Source organism: Oryctolagus cuniculus, chromosome 1 (assembly GCF_964237555.1).
Source record: "Oryctolagus cuniculus chromosome 1, mOryCun1.1, whole genome shotgun sequence".
Lineage (NCBI taxonomy): Eukaryota > Metazoa > Chordata > Mammalia > Lagomorpha > Leporidae > Oryctolagus > Oryctolagus cuniculus.
In genome coordinates this window covers 225,415,058-225,433,713 of record NC_091432.1, presented here as the reverse complement: position 1 = coordinate 225,433,713, position 18,656 = coordinate 225,415,058, and the positions used below count along the sequence as shown (strand labels likewise).

The 18,656-nt window shown below is 41.6% G+C and overlaps 1 protein-coding gene and 1 long non-coding RNA gene across 2 annotated transcripts in view; both read right to left on the bottom strand.

Moving 5' to 3' along the window:
• The window catches only part of LOC127493200 (uncharacterized), a 150,399-nt gene that overhangs the window by 78,733 nt on the left and 53,010 nt on the right, over positions 1 to 18,656 (bottom strand). The gene's annotated exons all lie outside the window — the stretch shown is intronic.
• LOC100349190 (large ribosomal subunit protein mL64) lies at positions 17,906 to 18,596 on the bottom strand (the record flags this gene model as incomplete). The annotated part of the gene is given in 2 exon segments (XM_017350066.3): positions 17,906 to 18,504; positions 18,507 to 18,596. Coding segments are annotated over 2 exon segments (663 nt in total), but the record flags the coding sequence as incomplete, so codon positions are not given.

The following is an 18,656-nucleotide window of genomic DNA, read 5'->3' as shown; positions in this document are numbered from 1 at the left end:
ATGTGGTTGGCAGGAGCCCAAGCACTTGTGCCAACTGCTGCTGCTGTTCCCTGGCCATCAGCAAGGAGCTGGATTGGAAGTGGAGCAGCCAGGACATGAACTTGGATATGCAGAGGGGCTTAGATATATCCAGAGTAAGCCAATGCAGCATGCTACCTGTTCAGTTTCTAATACAGTTTCAGGAGAATGACAGTAAGAGAAGAAAACACTGGGGAATGAAGTCCTAATTACTATATATGTTTATTTTTTGACAGCAGGGGAAACCTTCTACAAATAAGTTACAAAGAAAGAAAAGGCAAATAAACAACGTTGTACAAGAAATCTAACACATTCTGTACAATGCTTCATGTTGCCCACATGTTCCTTGGAAATGTCACCCGTGTATCAGGTCCCTGTGTTTTGGTGGAGATTTTCTTTCACCTCTTGGTGGGCATTTGCATTAGCATGACATCTGGGATTCTTGCTTTTTTTCTGCTCAAGGATCACATTATCCTTTACTTTTTGTGTCAGAGACTGATGTAAACACTCTACTAGATATTAATTGTGAATAAATATTCCAACCGTGAGTTCAGGAACTAGTGCAAAAAATGTTGTCCTTCTGTTCAGTAGACCACATGGCATTTCTACCCCACAGAAATTGTCGTCAACTCAGAGCTGGTGTCCACTCTGCATTTCTCCCAAGGAAACAGTCATACTAGGAGAACCCCAGGTTCTCCTTGAAGGTGACAAAGTCTCCCCTTCAGTTAAGGCTCTTAAGGTGTCTGTAAACTAACCTAGGTGTGGGAACATAGTGAGAGGCCATTCTTAGTGTGGCAACTCCAGTCACAATTCTGCTCTCTAGGTCTAGAGTTTCTCTAGTTATAAAGAATTCATCATTCTTATGAAATCAAATAGTTGACTTCAGTATCTCCCCACATGGATTCGTTTCTCAATGATGGGAAAGGAAAATGTCTCCTAATTCCGCAAATGGAAAGGGAATGGACTGAAAAGAATAAATTCACTCCAACATTCCTGCCTCCCTCACCCTTCGGATTTCTTCTCTATCGTGTGAGGAAAATTATGACTTCTAAACCTCATTAATTATAGGCTATCACTGAATTCAAATTTTCGATTAACAAACAAGAAAATTCTTAGATACACTTATAGCTGACAGAAAACATTAGAAATCCAGAGTTTTAGTTAAGTGTAATTGTTTCAATAACTTCTGCTCAATTGAATTCTATTCCATTCTTGGTCTAACATCCATATAATCCACTCCCTCTTGTGTTTCCTTAGTTTCATAAATAAGAACTTGAAATTCTTTTCATGTGGAAGCTGTCTCCTAGTGGAGCAGACCTTGAATTCTCTCTTTGAGCCATGCTGTATTTGATACTATATATTAGGTCTACAATAAGAAGGTGACCTTATAAACCAACTGTCCTGAATGGGCTCATTAGAGCATTATTAAACAGGAAAAGACTAGTCTCCATACAGACGTTTCCATTGATAAGGGAAGCTCAGGGTGATTTAAAATTTCAAGTTCTTTTTCTTTTTTTTTTTTTGACAGGCAGAGTGGACAGTGAGAGAGAGAGAGAGAAAGGTCTTCCTTTGCTGTTGGTTCATCCTCCAATGGCTGCCGTGGCTGGTGCGCTGCGGCCGGCGCACCGCGCTGATCCGATGGCAGGAGCCAGGTGCTTCTCCTGGTCTCCCATGGGGTGCAGGGCCCAAGCACTTGGGCCATCCTCCACTGCCCTCCCTGGCCACAGCAGAGAGCTGGCCTGGAAGAGGAGCAACCGGGACAGAATCCAGCGCCCCGACCGGGACTAGAACCCGGTGTGCCGGCTCCATAAGGCAGAGGATTAGCCTAGTGAGCCGCGGCGCCAGCCAAATTTCAAGTTCTAAGATTCATCTGAATCCATTCAATGTTTTCATCCCATATGTAAGAGTCTCTAATTTTAACACAATAGACTTTTAGAAATTGTATGTTGATCATGCTTAATGAAATAAGCCAGTCCCAAAGGGACAAATACCATATGTTCTCCCTGATCTGTGATAACTAATAGAGCACCTAAAAGGAAACCCGTAGGAGTGAAATGGACATTTTGAGAAGCAATGACTTGAACAGCCCTTGTCTTGACTGTTGAGGAATGGTATTTTTTTTTTCTTAATGGAGATTGGGACTGGGAATGGGAGAAGGGAGGAAGAGAGGTGGGGGTGGGGGTAGGGGTGAGAGGGCAGGTATGGTGGGAAGAATCACTATATTCCTAAAGTTGTACTTATGAAATTTGTACTCATTAAATAAAAAGTTTGGGGAAATAAAGAAATTATATGTTGAACACATATTCTAATTATGTATATCATACAGTTATATTTTTTATTTTTATTTATTTATTTATTTTTTATTTTTTGACAGGCAGAGTGGACAGTGAGAGAGAGAGAGAGAGAGAAAGGTCTTCCTTTGCCGTTGGTTCACCCTCCAATGGCCGCCGTGGCCGGCGCGCTGCAGCCGGCGCACCGCGCTGATCCGATGGCAGGAGCCAGGAGCCAGGTGCTTTTCCTGGTCTCCCATGGGGTGCAGGGCCCAAGCACCTGGGCCATCCTCCACTGCACTCCCTGGCCACAGCAGAGAGCTGGCCTGGAAGAGGGGCAACCAGGACAGAATCCGGCGCCCCAACCGGGACTAGAACCCGGTGTGCCGGCGCCGCTAGGCGGAGGATTAGCCTAGTGAGCCACGGCGCCGGCCCTCATACAATTATATTTTGGGCCTTGTCCTCAGCCATGTATATCTTATGGACACACACATGAATACACATATACCCAGATAGTATCACAAAAGTCATATGGTTCTGTGTCCATGCCTTGAGCTGAGAATTTAAATTTCTGTACTTATTTTATGTAAGCTTTCTAGAACTTTAAGAAGCAATTCCACCCTACAGATCTTGTAGTCACTGTAACTACAGTGAGCATAGCAGCTGTTCAGTGTCCCCAAATCTTTCCCTCAATTGACACATTCTTCCAAGAAATCACAGGTGATAAGATAGTTTAAAGAGTTATGTCACATGCCGAAGATTCCTTGTAATCCTATTCTACTTGTAAGGAGTTTCATGGTGGCCTAATTCAAACAGGTGAGCAAATCAATTCCAGAATCTAATTGTGAAGGTCTATTTCTCAGGGCCTTTGGGAGAGAGTTTGCATAAATGGCCAGGATTGGAATCAGAATTGTAGCACAGTGAATTAAACCATCACTTGCAATGCCAGCATCCCATATCAAAGTGCTGGTTTGAGTACTAGCTGTTCTGCTTCCAATCCAGCTACCTGCTAATGTGCCTAGGAAGATGGATCAAGTACTTGGACCCCTGTCACCCATGCAGGAGACCAGGATGAAGTTCCTGGCTTCTGACTTTGGTTTGACACATACATAAATGTTACAGTCATATGGGAAGTAAGCCTGCAAATGGAAGATCTCTCTTTCTCTCCCCATCTCTTCCTTGTTCTGTGTGTCACTTTGCCTTTCAAATCAGTCTATTATTTTAAATGGCCATAATTATTCCTGGATTCTTGGATTCTCTGTATTCCAGGCCTTCTCCATTGCCCGAGCTGACCATTGCCCAATATCCAGGTATGTTATATGGACCAGCAAGACCCCAGCCAATCTACCAGATAATTGTAAATACATGAAACTCCCTGGTCCAGATCAACAGAATCACACAAGGACCCACAGACTCACGGGTAAAGCTAAAGCATTATTGCTTCAACTCATCATGGGTTTGAGAGGTTTGTTATGCTGCAAATCTGATATCAGATTACTCTAACGATCAGGAACTACATCAGTCAGGGTCCAATCAGGAAAATCTGGATATTTCAAACGAGGTGTTTCAATGTGCGAATTGGTTGTGAGATGACAGGACTGCTCAGGAGCTAAATAGAATGGTGAAGAAAGTCAAGAAACTGCAGTCACCCTAGGGCTACAGAGCCACAGGAAAACCAAAAGCCAGAACCATCTATGAGAGCTAAAACCTGCTGCAGCCATGAAGGATGCAGTTGTGATGGAAGCTACAACCATCAAGGAGACCCTGACTTCAGCTTTGTGCTTTTCCTGTAAGCTGTCTAGTGCTTTAGGTTCAGCTGTTTAATCTGACTGTTGGTCTTTGATTTCCTTATTTATTTCATTAAAGTGTTTGGTTTGGGGCCGGCACTGTGGCACAGCAGGTTAATGCCCTGGCATGAAGCACTGGCATCCCATATGGGTGCTGGTTTGAGTTTCAGCTGCTCCACTTCCAATCCAGCTCTCTGCTATGGTCTGGGAAAGCAGTGGAAGATGGCCCAAATCCTTGGGCCCCTGCACCCATGTGGGAGACCCAGAAGAAGCTCATGGTTCCTGCCTTCAGATCGGTGCAACTCCTGCCGTTGCGGCCAATTGGGGAATGAACCATCGGATGGAAGACCTCTCTCTCTCTCTCTCTCTGCCTCTCCTCTCTCTGTGTAACTCTGACTTTCAAATAAATAAATAAAACCTTTAAAAAAATAAAGTGTTTGGTACATAGTAAATGTTATGTGAGAGTAACTATTGTCATCTTTGCTATCATCATCATCATCATCATCATAATTATCATTTTTACAGCAGTAACCATAGCTATTCCTAAATCTTTAGGTTCAATGAACAACTCATTCATGTGAGCCCACATAAAATTCAATTGGCTGTTTACTATTACATTCTACATGATACTAGATACCTACCCTTGAATATTAATGTGATCTTTAAATTGCCTGTAGCACCCGAAGTCTGATAACAAATTCTAGAATCCTTCTATCCATACACTGCTGAAAGCTCCCTCTCTGGAACCAAAACCTGAATTTGTCAAAGGCACTGCAACTAATTCTGTTTCGCCTAAACAGTCAAAGAATTTTTTAAAATGGCACATTGGATATGAGAATTTCCCAACCTTAGTGGCTTAGTACACACAAGAAAAGTTTCTCACTCATCCTACATAGCCAGTGAGGATTGGAGGTTGGAGGCAAGTGATCTGGGAGCCCAGGATCATGAAGTTTGCCTTATCGAGAAAGTTGCTGGCCACCATGTCAGGAAGAGAGACACTGGAGAATTGTGCAGGGGCTCCTCAGTGCCTCAGCCTACACTTAGACTTGGCCCTAAGTGTGATAAGCCTAGAAGTGTAGCTTATCAACTTGCTGGAAGGAAGGGAACGCTGGGTAGTGGTGAATAATAGTAATATCTACTTTAGAAGGGTTGGAAGAGACTCATAGTACTTAGCTAGTAGTTGTAGCAAAGAAAATCCAGGAAGGAACAAAGTGAGGAAATGCACAGTTAAGATCCTACCTTAGGAATGATCTGTTTGGACCTCAGCTCTGACCACATCACTGTTTACATTCAGTTTCTCACTACTGCCTTCTATACCTTTAGAAACATAAGTCATACAGTTTTCCTTGATTCCACCATAAACAAGTACAAACTGGTTCAAAGTTCCACGTAGTTTAGGTAATGTGCCCATGTTTTAGGTGCTAACAGTGGGAAGAGGAAATTAAATTTCTGCCTATTTCAGCTTTCATACTGGACAGAAAGACACTGCTTCTTTTCATACCTAGAATTCCCCTTAAATAAAGAGTGTTCAGATTCTGAGCAGCCAAAAATTAATAATGTGTACTATGTAGTTTGAGTATTTTATATTCTTAAGAATTGTATAATCAAATAATTACACAGTATGTGCTCTTGTTTTGCCTTGCTTCTTTTACAAAATCAAAATTATATTTTAACAGTTGAGAGAGAGAGAGAAATGAGTACTACCATGTGCCAGTTCTCCAATACCTAGGACTGGGCTAGGCTGAACGCAGGAGCTGAGAACCCAATCCAGGTCTCCCATGCGAGTGGCAGGAACCCAAGTACTTGAGCCATCACTGCCAAGAGTCTGCATTAGCAGGAAGCTAGAGTCAGAAGCTGAAGTGAGTGCAAACCCAGGCACTTTGATATGGGACATGGGCATCCTATCCAACGTCTTAACCATTAGGCCAATGCCCTTCCCACAGTATAATTACTTTGAGGCTCATTTATGTTGTAGTGTGTGTCAGTACTTCATTATTTTTTATGACTCAGTACTATTCCACTGTGTTTCACATACCACATGTATGATAGTTTGTTCATTCACTCATTCACCTATTGATGAATAGTTGAGCTATTCCTACTCTTTCACTATTATCAATCAAGCTATCATAAATAATCATACATGGTTTTTTTTTAAAACAAGATTTATTTATTTATTTATTTGAAAGGCAGAGTTACAGAGAGGGAAGGAGAGACAGAGAGAGAAACAGAGATCTTCCATCCGCTGGTTCACTAACCAAATAGCCACAACGACCAGGGATGGGCCAGGCCAAAGCCAGGAGTCAGGAGTTTCATTTGGGTCTCCTACATAAGTGCAAGGGCCCAAACACTTGGGCCATCTCCTCTGCATTCCCAAGCACATTTACAGGGAGCTGGATGGGAAGTGGAGCAACTGGAACTTGAATCAGCACCCATAAGGGATGCTGGCATCACAGGTGGTGGTTTTACCTGGTACACCACAATGCCAGTCTGTGGGGAGCCATTGCACGGCGCCCTAAAGATGGCGCCGGCTCCTTTCCCCCGGAAGGACTGGCGAGAAACAAACATCTCCTAATAAGGAGATGTTTGAGCTCCCTTCCGGCTTCCGCGTTGCTGTACCAATCAATGCTTGCCACTTGGCTGCTTTTGATTGGTGCGCGGATGGCTATAAGAGGGAGGGGAGAAAAAAAGGGCGGTATTAGAAGTTTGAAAGAGGTTCCTGAATAAACTGCTGGAAGAAGAGTTCGGGTCGTGTCTTCCTTGCTGGTCGAGGGACGCGACAACTGGTGGCCCGTACGGGGAGCATCTCGAACGCGAACTCAGAACTTCCTGCAGTCAGGGCAGCGCTGGTAAGTCCCCCAGGAAAATAAGGTGGGGATCCGCGATAAGAGCGGGCAGTCCTGCGATAATAGCAGGAGGGTAGTTCTGCGATTAAAGCAGAGGAAGTTCTGCGACAAAAGCAGAAGGAGCTCTGACCTGTGGCCAGGGAAGGAGCGCAATTTTTGACGATGGGTAATTCACAGTCCCATCAAATTTTTCTGGCGCTGAATGCGCTGCTTCGGGAAAACGGTTTGAAACTTAAGCCTAGTACGTTGCATAGGTTTTTACGTAACTGCGATACCATTGCACCCTGGTATGGGGTTTCGGGAAGCCTTACTATCCCTTCATGGGACAAACTAGGCAGGGATTTGGATTTTGCATTTGAACAGGGTAATCTTGAAGGGGGAGTGAGACCAATATGGAAGTTAGTGCAAGCATGCCTCGAGGATGAGCAGTGTAGTGAAGCTATTCTGAGCGGTCAAGCTGCCTTGGAGGAGCTTCAGGAAGAGCGCTCCGAGAGAGCTGCCAGTGAAAAAGGGAAAACTTTGAAGAAGAGTTCGGGTCGTGTCTTCCTTGCTGGTCGAGGGACGTGACACCAGTCCCCATTTACAGGTCTTTTAATGGACAAGTTTGCATTTATCTTGGGTAAATTTCACCTATAAATGGAATTGCCAGATAGTATGGTAGTTGTATGCTTAAGAAACTGCCAAACTCTTCTAAAGTAGATATGTCATTCGACACTCCCACAACAGCATTTGAGAGGTCCAATTCTTTGTATTCTCACCAACCCTTGTTATGGTTAATTCTCTTAACTTTAGCCATTCTAACAGGTGTGTGGTGGTATATTACTCTGGTTCCAGCTTGCATTTACCTGAGTGCTAATGATGTCAAATATGTTTTCATATATACAGGAGCTGGGCTTCTGTATCCACAGGCTCCACACTGAGGAGTATTTTTCTACTAGTGACTTGTATTTTATACATGAATATGTCAAAATGTATTTAATTAACTTTCTATTGCAAGATATTTTGGTTGTTTACTGTCTTTGCTACTATAAAAAATGCCAGAGTGCAATGCTTGAACATGCCCTATGAGCACATGTTGAACTATATTGTAGGGTAAGTTCCTAGCATTTATATCGCAGGATATTTTCCTAGAAATAAAATTGCTTGTCAAAAGTTATGCCCATTTAGAACATAAGTAAATATTCTTGAACTATTTTCTGCAGAAGTTGCTTCAATTTAACTTTCATCATCACTGTATCAATTTACATTTATTGTATTATGATGACTGATATTTCACATGTTTAAGAGCCATTATAGGCTGGCGCCGCGGCTCAATAGGCTAACCCTCTGCCTAGTGGCGCCGGCACACTGAGTTCTAGTCCCGGTCGGGGCGCCGGATTCTGTCCCGGTTGCCCCTCTTCCAGGCCAGCTCTCTGCTGTGGCCAGGGAGTGTAGTGGAGGATGGCCCAAGTGCTTGGGCCCTGTACCCCATGGGAGACCAGGAGAAGCACCTGGCTCCTGCCTTTGGATCCATTGGAGGGTGAACCAATGGCAAAAGGAAGACCTTTCTCTCTCTCTCTCTCACTGTCCACTCTGCCTGTGGGAAAAAAAAAAAAAGAGCCACTATAATCTGTAAATTTTAAGTTCATAGGCTTTGTCCATTTGTTACTAGGTCTTCGTCTTTACATTTTTTAAAGTAAAATTTTTTTGGCATAACTTTAAAATTAAAGATACAATATTCAAGACCATGTTGTTTTGAAGATAGGCAAATAGGTTATTGGAACACAATAAAGTCCAGACATAGACACACACATATGAGGGGTCTTCAGAGAGAGTTCATGGGAGATGTGTATTATGCAAAAAAATTTATGCCTGGATTTCACATTTTTTTGCATAAATATGAAGTTACTTTAAAATTCCATTTTCCATGAATTTTCTGAAGCTCCCTTTTATAAAGACATGATATGATTTCTATTTTTTAAAATATACTGAGGGGCTGGCATGGTGGTGCACTAGGTTAATCCTCCACCTGCGGTGCCAGCATCCCATATGGGCGCTGGTTGCTTCTCTTCCAGTCCAGCTTTCTGCTGACGTCTGGGAAGGCAGTGGAGGATGGCCCAAGTGCTTGGGCCTTGCATCCACATGGGAGACCGGGAGGAAGCACCTGGCTCCTGGCTTTGGATCCACGTAGCTCTGGCCGTTGCGGCCATTTGGGGAGTGAACCAACGGAAGGAAGACCTTTCTCTCTGTCTCTCTCTCTCTCACACTGTCTATAACTCTATCTGTCAAATAAATAAAAATCTTTAAAAAAATAAAATAAAATAAAATATACTGAGACTTGATTTGTGGTGTAATACATGGTCTATTCTAGAAAAATTCCATGTGCTCCTGAGAAGAATGTGCATTCTGTAGTTGTTGAGTAAAATGTTCTATGAATGTCAGTTAGGTCCATTTGCTCCATAATATGGTTCAGTTCTGGTATATTTCTGCTGATTTTCTGACTGAATGATCTGTACAATGATGACAGCAGGGTGTTAAAGTCCTCTACTATTATTGTATTGGAGTCTGTCTCTCCCTTTAGGTCTAATAATATTTGCTTTTTATACCTTGGTATCTTGTGTTAGGTGCATATATATTTACAACTGCTATTCAATGTTAATTTTGATGGATAAGAACTAACTGCTATAATTTTATTGATTGCTTACTGACTGTATCTGCTCTGTTAGTAGATTTTGTACTGCCATGTATTTTCATGATGGTAACTTCTAATATAAGACTCCCTTCAGGGTTTCTTTTTTTAAAAAATTATTGAATTACATTATACATACCAAGAAATGCACATAAGTGTACAGATAAATGAGTTTGTCATCTGATCACACTGATAAACAACACTCAGATTCAGAACAAAGCATTACTGATATCCTGAGTCCTCATTGTTAACCCAGTTTCTTTGTCTTAACATGTGAAATAATAGTATATTGTCATTTACGTAGTATAATTCAGTGAAGCACTATAACTGTATAAAATGACATTCATGTAATTTTTATACCCTCTATTAGTTATCACAAATAAGTGCAAAGATGAAATATTTGTCTTTTTGGATCTGGCTTATTTCACTTATCATAATGTTCTCCAGTTGCATCCATTTTGTTGCAAATGTCAGGGTTTCATCATTTTCCATGGGTGAGTAGTATTTCAGTGTGTGTGTGTGTGTGTGTGTCCAGCATCAGCAGATGGACCACTAGGTTGGTTACATGTCTTAGCTTCTGTGAACTGAGCGGCTACAAACATGGAAGTCCAGGTAACTCTCTCAAATATTTATTTCATTTCCTTTGGATATTCACCCAGGAGTGGGATATCTGGTTCATACGGCAGATCTATTTTTAATTTTCTGAGGAATCTCCATACTGTTTTGAATTCAGAGGAATCTCCATACTGCATTGAATTCTAAGTTTTGCTTGTTTGAGAAATACTTTATCTCTCCTTCGCTTGTAAAGGATAGCTTCACTGGGTATAATATTCTTAGCTGGAAGCCTTTTTCTTTCAAGAACTTGACTATACCTCCCCAAACTCTTCTGTCCTATAAAGTTTCTGCTGAGAAGTCTGCTGTCAGACGAGTGGGTTTTCTTTTATATGGAACTTGACTTTTTTTCTCTCTTTACAATTCTCCATTTGTCTTTAACTTTTTGATGATTTGACTGTAATATGCCTTAAAGAAAGTATTTTTTGGTTAAGTCTGGTTGAAGTCCTTTAAGCTTCCTCTATCTGGATGCACCTATTTGCTTTAAGACTTGGGAAGTTTTCAACTATTATTTCAATTCATTTGCTTTTCAATGCCTTTTTCTTTCTTTCCTTCTTCAGGTAACCCTATAATACAGATACTTATTCTCTTAATAGTATCCCATATGTTGTATAGGCTTTCTTTATCCCTCTAAATTATTTTTTCTTTACTTTTGTCTGACTGGGTTATTTTTTTAAAGACTTATTTATTTATTTGAAAGTCAGAGTTACAGAGAGGAGAGGCAGAGAGAGAGAGGTCTTCCATCCGATGGTTCACTCCCCAGTTGGCCGCAATGCCAATCTGAAGCCAGGAGCTAGAATCTTCTTCTGGGTCTCCCACGCAGGTGCAGGGGCCCAAGGACCTGGGCCATCTTCTACTGCTTTCCCAGGTCATAGCGGAGAGCTGGATTGGAAATGGAGCAGCCAGGTCTTGAACCGGCGCCCACATGGGATGCCGGCGCTTCAGTCCAGGGTGTTAACCCGCTGCGCCACAGCACCGGCCCCTGACCGGGTTATTTCAAAAGTCTTTTCCTCCAGATCAAAAATTCTTTCTTCCACCTGATCTATTCTGCTGCTGAAGTTCTCAATTGTATCTTTTATCTCATTGACGTTTTCAGCTCCAAAATTTCTATTTGGGTCTTTGTAATGATTTCTATCTCTTTATTGAATTTCTCATTCATATTATCTATTGTCTTTCCCATTTCTTTAAAGTGTCTATCTGTATTCTCTTGCATGTTGTTGAGTCTTATTGAGTTTCCTTAAGATAATTATTTTGAATTCTTTTTCAGGCATTTAATAGATTTCCTCAGGTCAGGCTCTATTTATAGAGGACTACTGTGTTCTTTGGAGATGTCACAGCTCCTTGTTTCTTCATGTTTCCTGTGTCCCTGCATTGGTATCTGCATATCTAGTGTAATAGTTTCTTTTTCTTTATGGATTAATCTCATTGGGAAAATTTTTTTTTTTTGCTTAGATGGAATACAGGTGGTCCACTTAAGTTGTTGCTTTATCTTTGATTCTATGTGAGCCCAAAAGCATAACCTCTGAATGATTGCTTTTTTTTCTTTAGAAATAGTTTTATTTTATGTGAAAATAATGGAAAGATGTCATATCCATTATTTTCCAAAAACAATTGGGAACTTATTAAAAGAAAACTCCATAGCAAATTTTAAAAGGCACAAGAATTTCTGTTTCTTCTATACTACTGCCAAGCTATAAAATTAAAGCTTGTTCTACCAGGAATCATTGTTGTCTCCAAAGTGGAAATCATATAGTGCCATCCCAGGCAGATCATTCAGCTCTTACTCCCAACATCTATAACTACCTATCAGAACTGTTAAACTAGGTCAAAGCAGTCTGTTGGGATTAGGCTTCAATATACAAAGCCATCATTACGCTCTCCTAAGATGCTAACAAACCAAAACAGTAAATATCAAAATCAAAAGATATCATTTGAGATTAATTATCTTATAAATTGTGAAGTTAGTGTTGTAGCTCCACTTTTAAAAAATGAATAAAAGCAATATTTTACTGCAAAGAAAATTTTATTTTACATATCCTTTCTCATGAATTTTTATAAGTAGTTATTACTAGTGCCATTATCCACAGTTCACTTCTGTATTTAAGAATAAAGTTTTCATGATTTATAGAAACACATGTATCAAGGAAGATTTAACATGGAGACACAATCTAACATCCATAATCTGATGTTCTTCAGACAGCAGTGCAGGAGAGATTATTTTTAATCACCTTTCATTTGAGTCACTTTTTGTAAAATATAATGTCAATAATTTAACAAGTCCTACGTCTCCAAAGGAGATTTTCAAATACACAAATCTTTAAGAAACACCCTCCACGTCCACATTCTGTTGTAACTGCTGTGCCATTTTTCCTTCCAGCTGTTTCTCTTTGTCTGCAAGAGATAAGATGAATGTTTTGCTTGGCTTCTTTGATGTCCTGAACTTTCTGTAGTTCTTTATTTTTCTTCAATATGTTCATTATAAAAGTTCTTCATTTTTCCAAATCCAAATGAATTTCCACTGTAAGCTCTTTACCAGCTGTTTTCCAGAATGCTTGGGTTCACCTGACCTTGTGAGGATTATGCTTCTTTTTAAAGTTTTTATGACATTCAGATTTACAGAGTCTGAATACCTTGCAGTTGTCGTGGATGAATAACATGCCGTGGCCAGGCTGGGTGGGCCCCAAACACAAATAACTTTTCAATGTGCATATTGAACTCGTGTGGGTGCCCATGGGCAAAACACTGCTTTGATCAATATTAGCAGAGTCTATACGGGTCACAGTTTTTCAGTTTGTAGTTTATGGAGGTAAAGGTGTGAAGTGGATGTGGGCTTCCTAGGATGTGGATCTTCAGTCTCCAGAGAGTTGGGTTTCAGTCACACTAGGGTTTGTGATGGCAGACTTATTTTTGGTGCTGAGGGACAGAGAGGAGACTGTTCCCTTGTCCCACCAGGCAAACGTAAGTGATGCTGAGGTTTCTGGCACCAATATCTGTGGCTCTGGGACTGTGTGATGTAGATGGGACCTTCCCCAAGTATTGATAGGAGAATGTGGTTGGTGCTTGGACTTGTAGACCAACAGCCCTAGTCCCAGCAATGGGGATAAAAACCAATACAGGCCGGCGCCGCGGCTCACTAGGCTAATCCTCCGCCTAGCGGCGCCGGCACACCGGGTTCTAGTCCCGGTCGGGGCGCCGGATTCTGTCCCAGTTGCCCCTCTTCCAGGCCAGCCCTCTGCTGTGGCCAGGGAGTGCAGTGGAGGATGGCCCAAGTGCTTGGGCCCTGCACCCCATGGGAGACCAGGAAAAGCACCTGGCTCCTGGCTCCTGCCATCGGATCAGCGCGGTGCGCCGGCCGCAACGCGCTGGCCGCGGCGGCCATTGGAGGGTGAACCAACGGCAAAGGAAGACCTTTCTCTCTGTCTCTCTCTCTCACTGTCCACTCTGCCTGTCAAAAAAAAAAAAAAAAAACAATACATACATTTGTAGAATAGCATAGATAACTCAGAAATTAATCCACACATATACAGTCAACTGATTTTTTACAAAGATGCAGAGAACATACATTGGAGAAAGCCTTTTGAATAAACAGTGCTGGCAAAATTGGATATACATATGTAGAAAAATGAATTTAGATCCCTACCTCTCAGCAAATAAAAAAATAAACTCAAGATGGATCAAAGACCTAAATCTGAAACTATGAAAATACTAGAAGAGGGGCCAGCACGGTGGCGCACTGGGTTGATCCTCCGCCTGCGGCACTGGCATTCCATATGGGCGCCGGGTTCTGGTTCTGGTTGCTCCTCTTCCAGTACAGCTCTCTGCTGTGGCCCGGGAAGGTAGTGGAGGATGGCCCAAGTGCTTGGGCGCCTGCACCCACATGGGAGACCGGGAAAGAAGCTCCTGGCTCCTGACTTCGGATCAGCGTAGCTCCGGCTGTGGTGGCCATTTGGGGAGTGAACCAATGGAAGGAGGACATTTCTGTCTCTCTCTCTCACTGTCTCTAACTCTACCAGTCAAAAAAAAAAAAAAAAAAAAAGCTTAAAAAAAAAAAGAAAATACTAGAAGAAAAGAGAGAAAGCATTTCAAGACATTGGTGTAGTTGATTTTTTGTACACAATAAAGGCAAAACTAGACAACTGGCATTATATCAAAATTTGAAGCTTCTTCACAGCAAAGAAAAAGTCAATAGAGAGAAGAGATATTCAACAAAATGGGAGGAAATATTTGCAAGCTACTTATCTGATAAAAGATTAGTATCTACAATATATCAGGAACTCAAAAACTCAATCAACTCAGTTAACAAATAGGCAAAGGAAGTGAATACAGTTCTCAAGGGAAGAAATACAAATGGCCAAGAGATCTATGAAAAAAATGGTCAATATCACTAGCCATCAGGGAAATTTAAATCAAAATCATCATGAGATATTACCTCACCCCTGTTAGAATGGCTATTACAAAAACACAGAAAGTAAGAAATGCTGGTAAGGGTGTGGGACAAAGGGGGACTCTTGGTAGAAATGTAAATTAGTACAGCCACTATGAAAAATTTTATGGAAATTTCTTTAAAAACTAGAACTAGTGCCATTATGTTTCAGAAATCTCACTCCTGGGTATATATTTGAAAGACATGAAATTATCGTATTAAAGAGATACCTGCTCCACCATGTTTATTGCAACACTACTCACAATAATCAAGATGTATAATCAACTAAGGTGTCCCTCACCAGATGAATAAAGAAAATAAGATATATACACAACTGGATTCTATGTGTCCATAAAAAACAATGAATTTGTCATTTTCAGCAAAATGGAACTAGAAGACATCATGTTAAATGAAATTAGTCAGACACAGAAAGACCAATGTGGTATGTTATTCCTTGTATATGGAAGCCAAAAGAAAACTCAACGTGAACACAGAATGTAGATTACTAGGGAAGTGGGTGGGAGGGATCGAGAGAGTTTGGGTTAACAAATGGGAAGTTGGGTATGGTTTATGGTTTGTGACAAATATATTAACATAGGATGTTAATAATAGGGGAAACTAGGTGTGGGATATATGGGAACTCTTTGTATAATGCTACAATTTTTGTTTTGTAAATTTAAAGCTATTCTGAAATAAAAAGTTAAAAAATAACTCAGATTTGTATGAGGCATAGAGGAATCATCTTCAAAATACATTGATGGGTAAGACATTGAAGAAACTAGAATACGTTTAGTATCTTATCATTGTGTGAAATGGAGAACTAGATACTTAAAAATATACATGCCTCTATATGCATAGAATTGTTATGGAATAAAACCCAAGAAATTATTAACAATAGCTGCTACTGGGGTTAAGGTCACAAGAAGTCAGGTGCTGGGGCAGAAAAATTGCGTTACATATATCACCTTTTTTCCATTAGAAATTTTTGTCCTCTGAGTGTGTGTATGTGTGTGCTCATGTGAACATTTACATTTTCAATAAGAAAAATGAATTTAATTTAAATTGAAGGAAAAAATAAAATGCATGTTATAATCTCAAATTAACAGTGATTATCTTAGGATAGTGTGATTACATTTAATTATCATTTTTCCTTTGTGCTTTTATGCACTTGACAAATTTCACAATGTGACAATGGGTTATTTTTATAGTCATAAAAGTAAATATGTTAAAAACATTCTAAGAAGGAATAGAAAGGGATTAACTCTGGTGGAATAGTTACATAATATATAAAAAGATGAAAAAGAAAGGATGTTGAAGTTTCTTCTCTGTCACACACACATGCACATACATACACACACAACACCATTTGAAATATTTAAGAGTTTTTCAAAAAGTTGATGGAAAACAAGCATCAATTTTCAATTCCATTTTCCCATGAACTTTTTGAAGACCCCTCATATAATTTTATGAGTAATATAGTGATCAAAAAAGTAAGGAAGCACAAAAGGAAACTATAAGCAGAACAGTTTTAAAAACCCTTAATTTTTCAAATGGGACAAAGTTCTATGTAGCAACAAGAACTTGCTACCAAATGTGTCATTATGACAATGACTTTCTAATGCTTTCATCACTATAAGAATTTGGTGACATCATCAGTAACAGAAGACTCAAACAGCAGAAGAGTAGTATACAAGCTCTGATTTTTTTTTTTTTTTTTTTTTGCAAAGACCCAAAAGTATAGTGTTTGGGAACCATCTGTCCTGGCACTTCTCTTTATATCACCAAATCTAAAGGTAAAGTGGCTCTTAGAAAGGGACTATATAAAAGTTTGGTTGATCACAAAAAAATCATAGAAAAGGATCATCCCCAAACCTTGGTCTTTTTTTTTTTTTTAAGATTTATTTCTTTATTTGAAAGTCAGAGTTACCCAGAGAGAGGAGAGGCAGAGAGAAGGGGGGTCTTCCATTGCTGATTTACTCCCCCAATTGGCCATAATGGCCGGAGCTGCAGTGATCCGAATCCAGGATCCAGGAGCTTCCTCCAGGTTTTCCCATATGGGTGCAGGGGCCCAAGGACTTGGGCCATCTTCCACTGCTTTCCCAGGCCATAGCAGAGAGATGGATCAGAAGTGGAGCAGCCAGATCTCAAACCTGCGCCCATATGGGATGCCCGCACTGCAGGCAATGGCTTTACCCCCTACACCACAGTGACGGCCCCCAAATCTGGGTCTTAAAAGTATATGTGACACATCGACAAATTACTGGCTTTTAAGAACAATGTCATTGAGAGCACAGCGTCAGAAAATAATCTGGCTAGATTAAACAAAGTCTTTTTCATATGGTCTTTTCAAATGATCTTGAATTTAAAAGGTGGTCATACCACATTGTTGGGACACTAAAACAGTGCCTCGCTGAAGTCTTCCCAGCCTTCTCAGGTTGGTATTATCTGTAGAACTTTCTAATAGGAATATTATGCAAGTTACATTAATCACTATAAATAGTCTAAGAATCATATTGCAAAAAGTAAAAGAAAAAAGGATAAAATTAATTTAAAAATTTGTGGTGGCCACTGTGGCACAGTAGGTTGAGCCACTGCATCTCATATCAGAGTGTAGGAAGAGTCCTGGCTGCTCCATACTTCTAATCTAGCTTCCTATGAATGCGGTTGGGAGGCAGCAGATAATGGCTCAGATGCTTGGACCCCTGTCAGCCATGTGAGCGATTTGGATTGAGTTCTGGGCTCCTGGCTTCAGCCTGGCTCACCCTTGGCTATTGCAGGCATTTGGAGAATAAACCAGCAGAAGCAAGATCTCTTTTTCCTCTCTTTTTCCATCTCTCCTTCTCTCTCTGTTACTTTGCCTTTCAAATAGATAAATTTCCTAAAATTATTTATTTAATGCACTACATATAAAATTTCATTTTAACAAGTAGTCAATATAGAAAAATTATAAATGAGGAATCTTAAAATCTTTTTTTTTTCATAGTAAGTCTTCAAACTCCACTGTTTAGACTAGTAATGTGTCACATGTTCCCTAGCCACATATGTATAGGAAGGGATAAATCTAAAACAAATTAAATAAATATTAAAAAATTAAATGTCAAGGACCTCTGTTTTACTTCAACATATTATCCAAAGGTAAAACTTGCTTTTGGATGACACCTACCAAAAACCAATTTATGCTCATAAACAGATATCTAACATCTTCAAGACAACTTAACTTGATGCATTGACTGGAGTCAAGATTTCCATCCTAGAGTTTAGTGATTTTTTTTGGGGGGGGGGGGTTTCAGGGGCTGCCGGGCAGCAGGCTTTATTGGGGGGAGGGGCCGGGATCCGCGGCTGCGGCCGCGGCCATGGCGGCCGCCCGCGCCTCCTTCTTCTGTCTTTGCTTCTCCTCCTTGAGGCGCTTGCGCTGCTGTTTCTCGAGGTCCTGCAGCAGCTCCTGGAAGCGGGCGCTCCTGGGGTCCACGTGGTAGCCCAGGCGCTCCTGGGCCTCGGCCTGCAGCCGCGCGCGCCGCTCCTTGTCGGCCTGCGCCTTCTCCCAGCGCTCCCGCTGCTGCCGCCGCCAGTCCTCGATCATCTGGGGCATCCTGGCCATGCGCTCCGCGATGAGCTGCTCCCTCTCCCGCCGGCGCTGCGCCTCGGCCAGCTGCTGCTCACGCAGCGACTCCTGCATGCTCGCCAGGCTCGGGTACCATTCCTTCTCCTCGGCCTCCAGCTCGCGCAGCTGCTCCCGCGACGGCCACAGCGACCCGGGGGCCACCCCGGAGGCGGCGCCATGGCGCGCGAACTGCTTGGCGGCTTGGCGCGGCCCCAGCTGCCAGCGCGGGGTCCGCGGGTCCTCCGGGTCCGGCCACCAGGGCTGCGACGAGCGGCGCGGCGCGGCGGCGGCGGCGCCCGGTAGCCCCGAGCTCCCGAGGCCAGAGGCGCCGCCAGGCCGAGCAGGCGGCGCACCTCGAGTTTAGTGATTTTAATTTAGACTTTTGTCACTATTTACAAAGATATACCTTTAGTGGAGCTCTTATCATTTAGGTT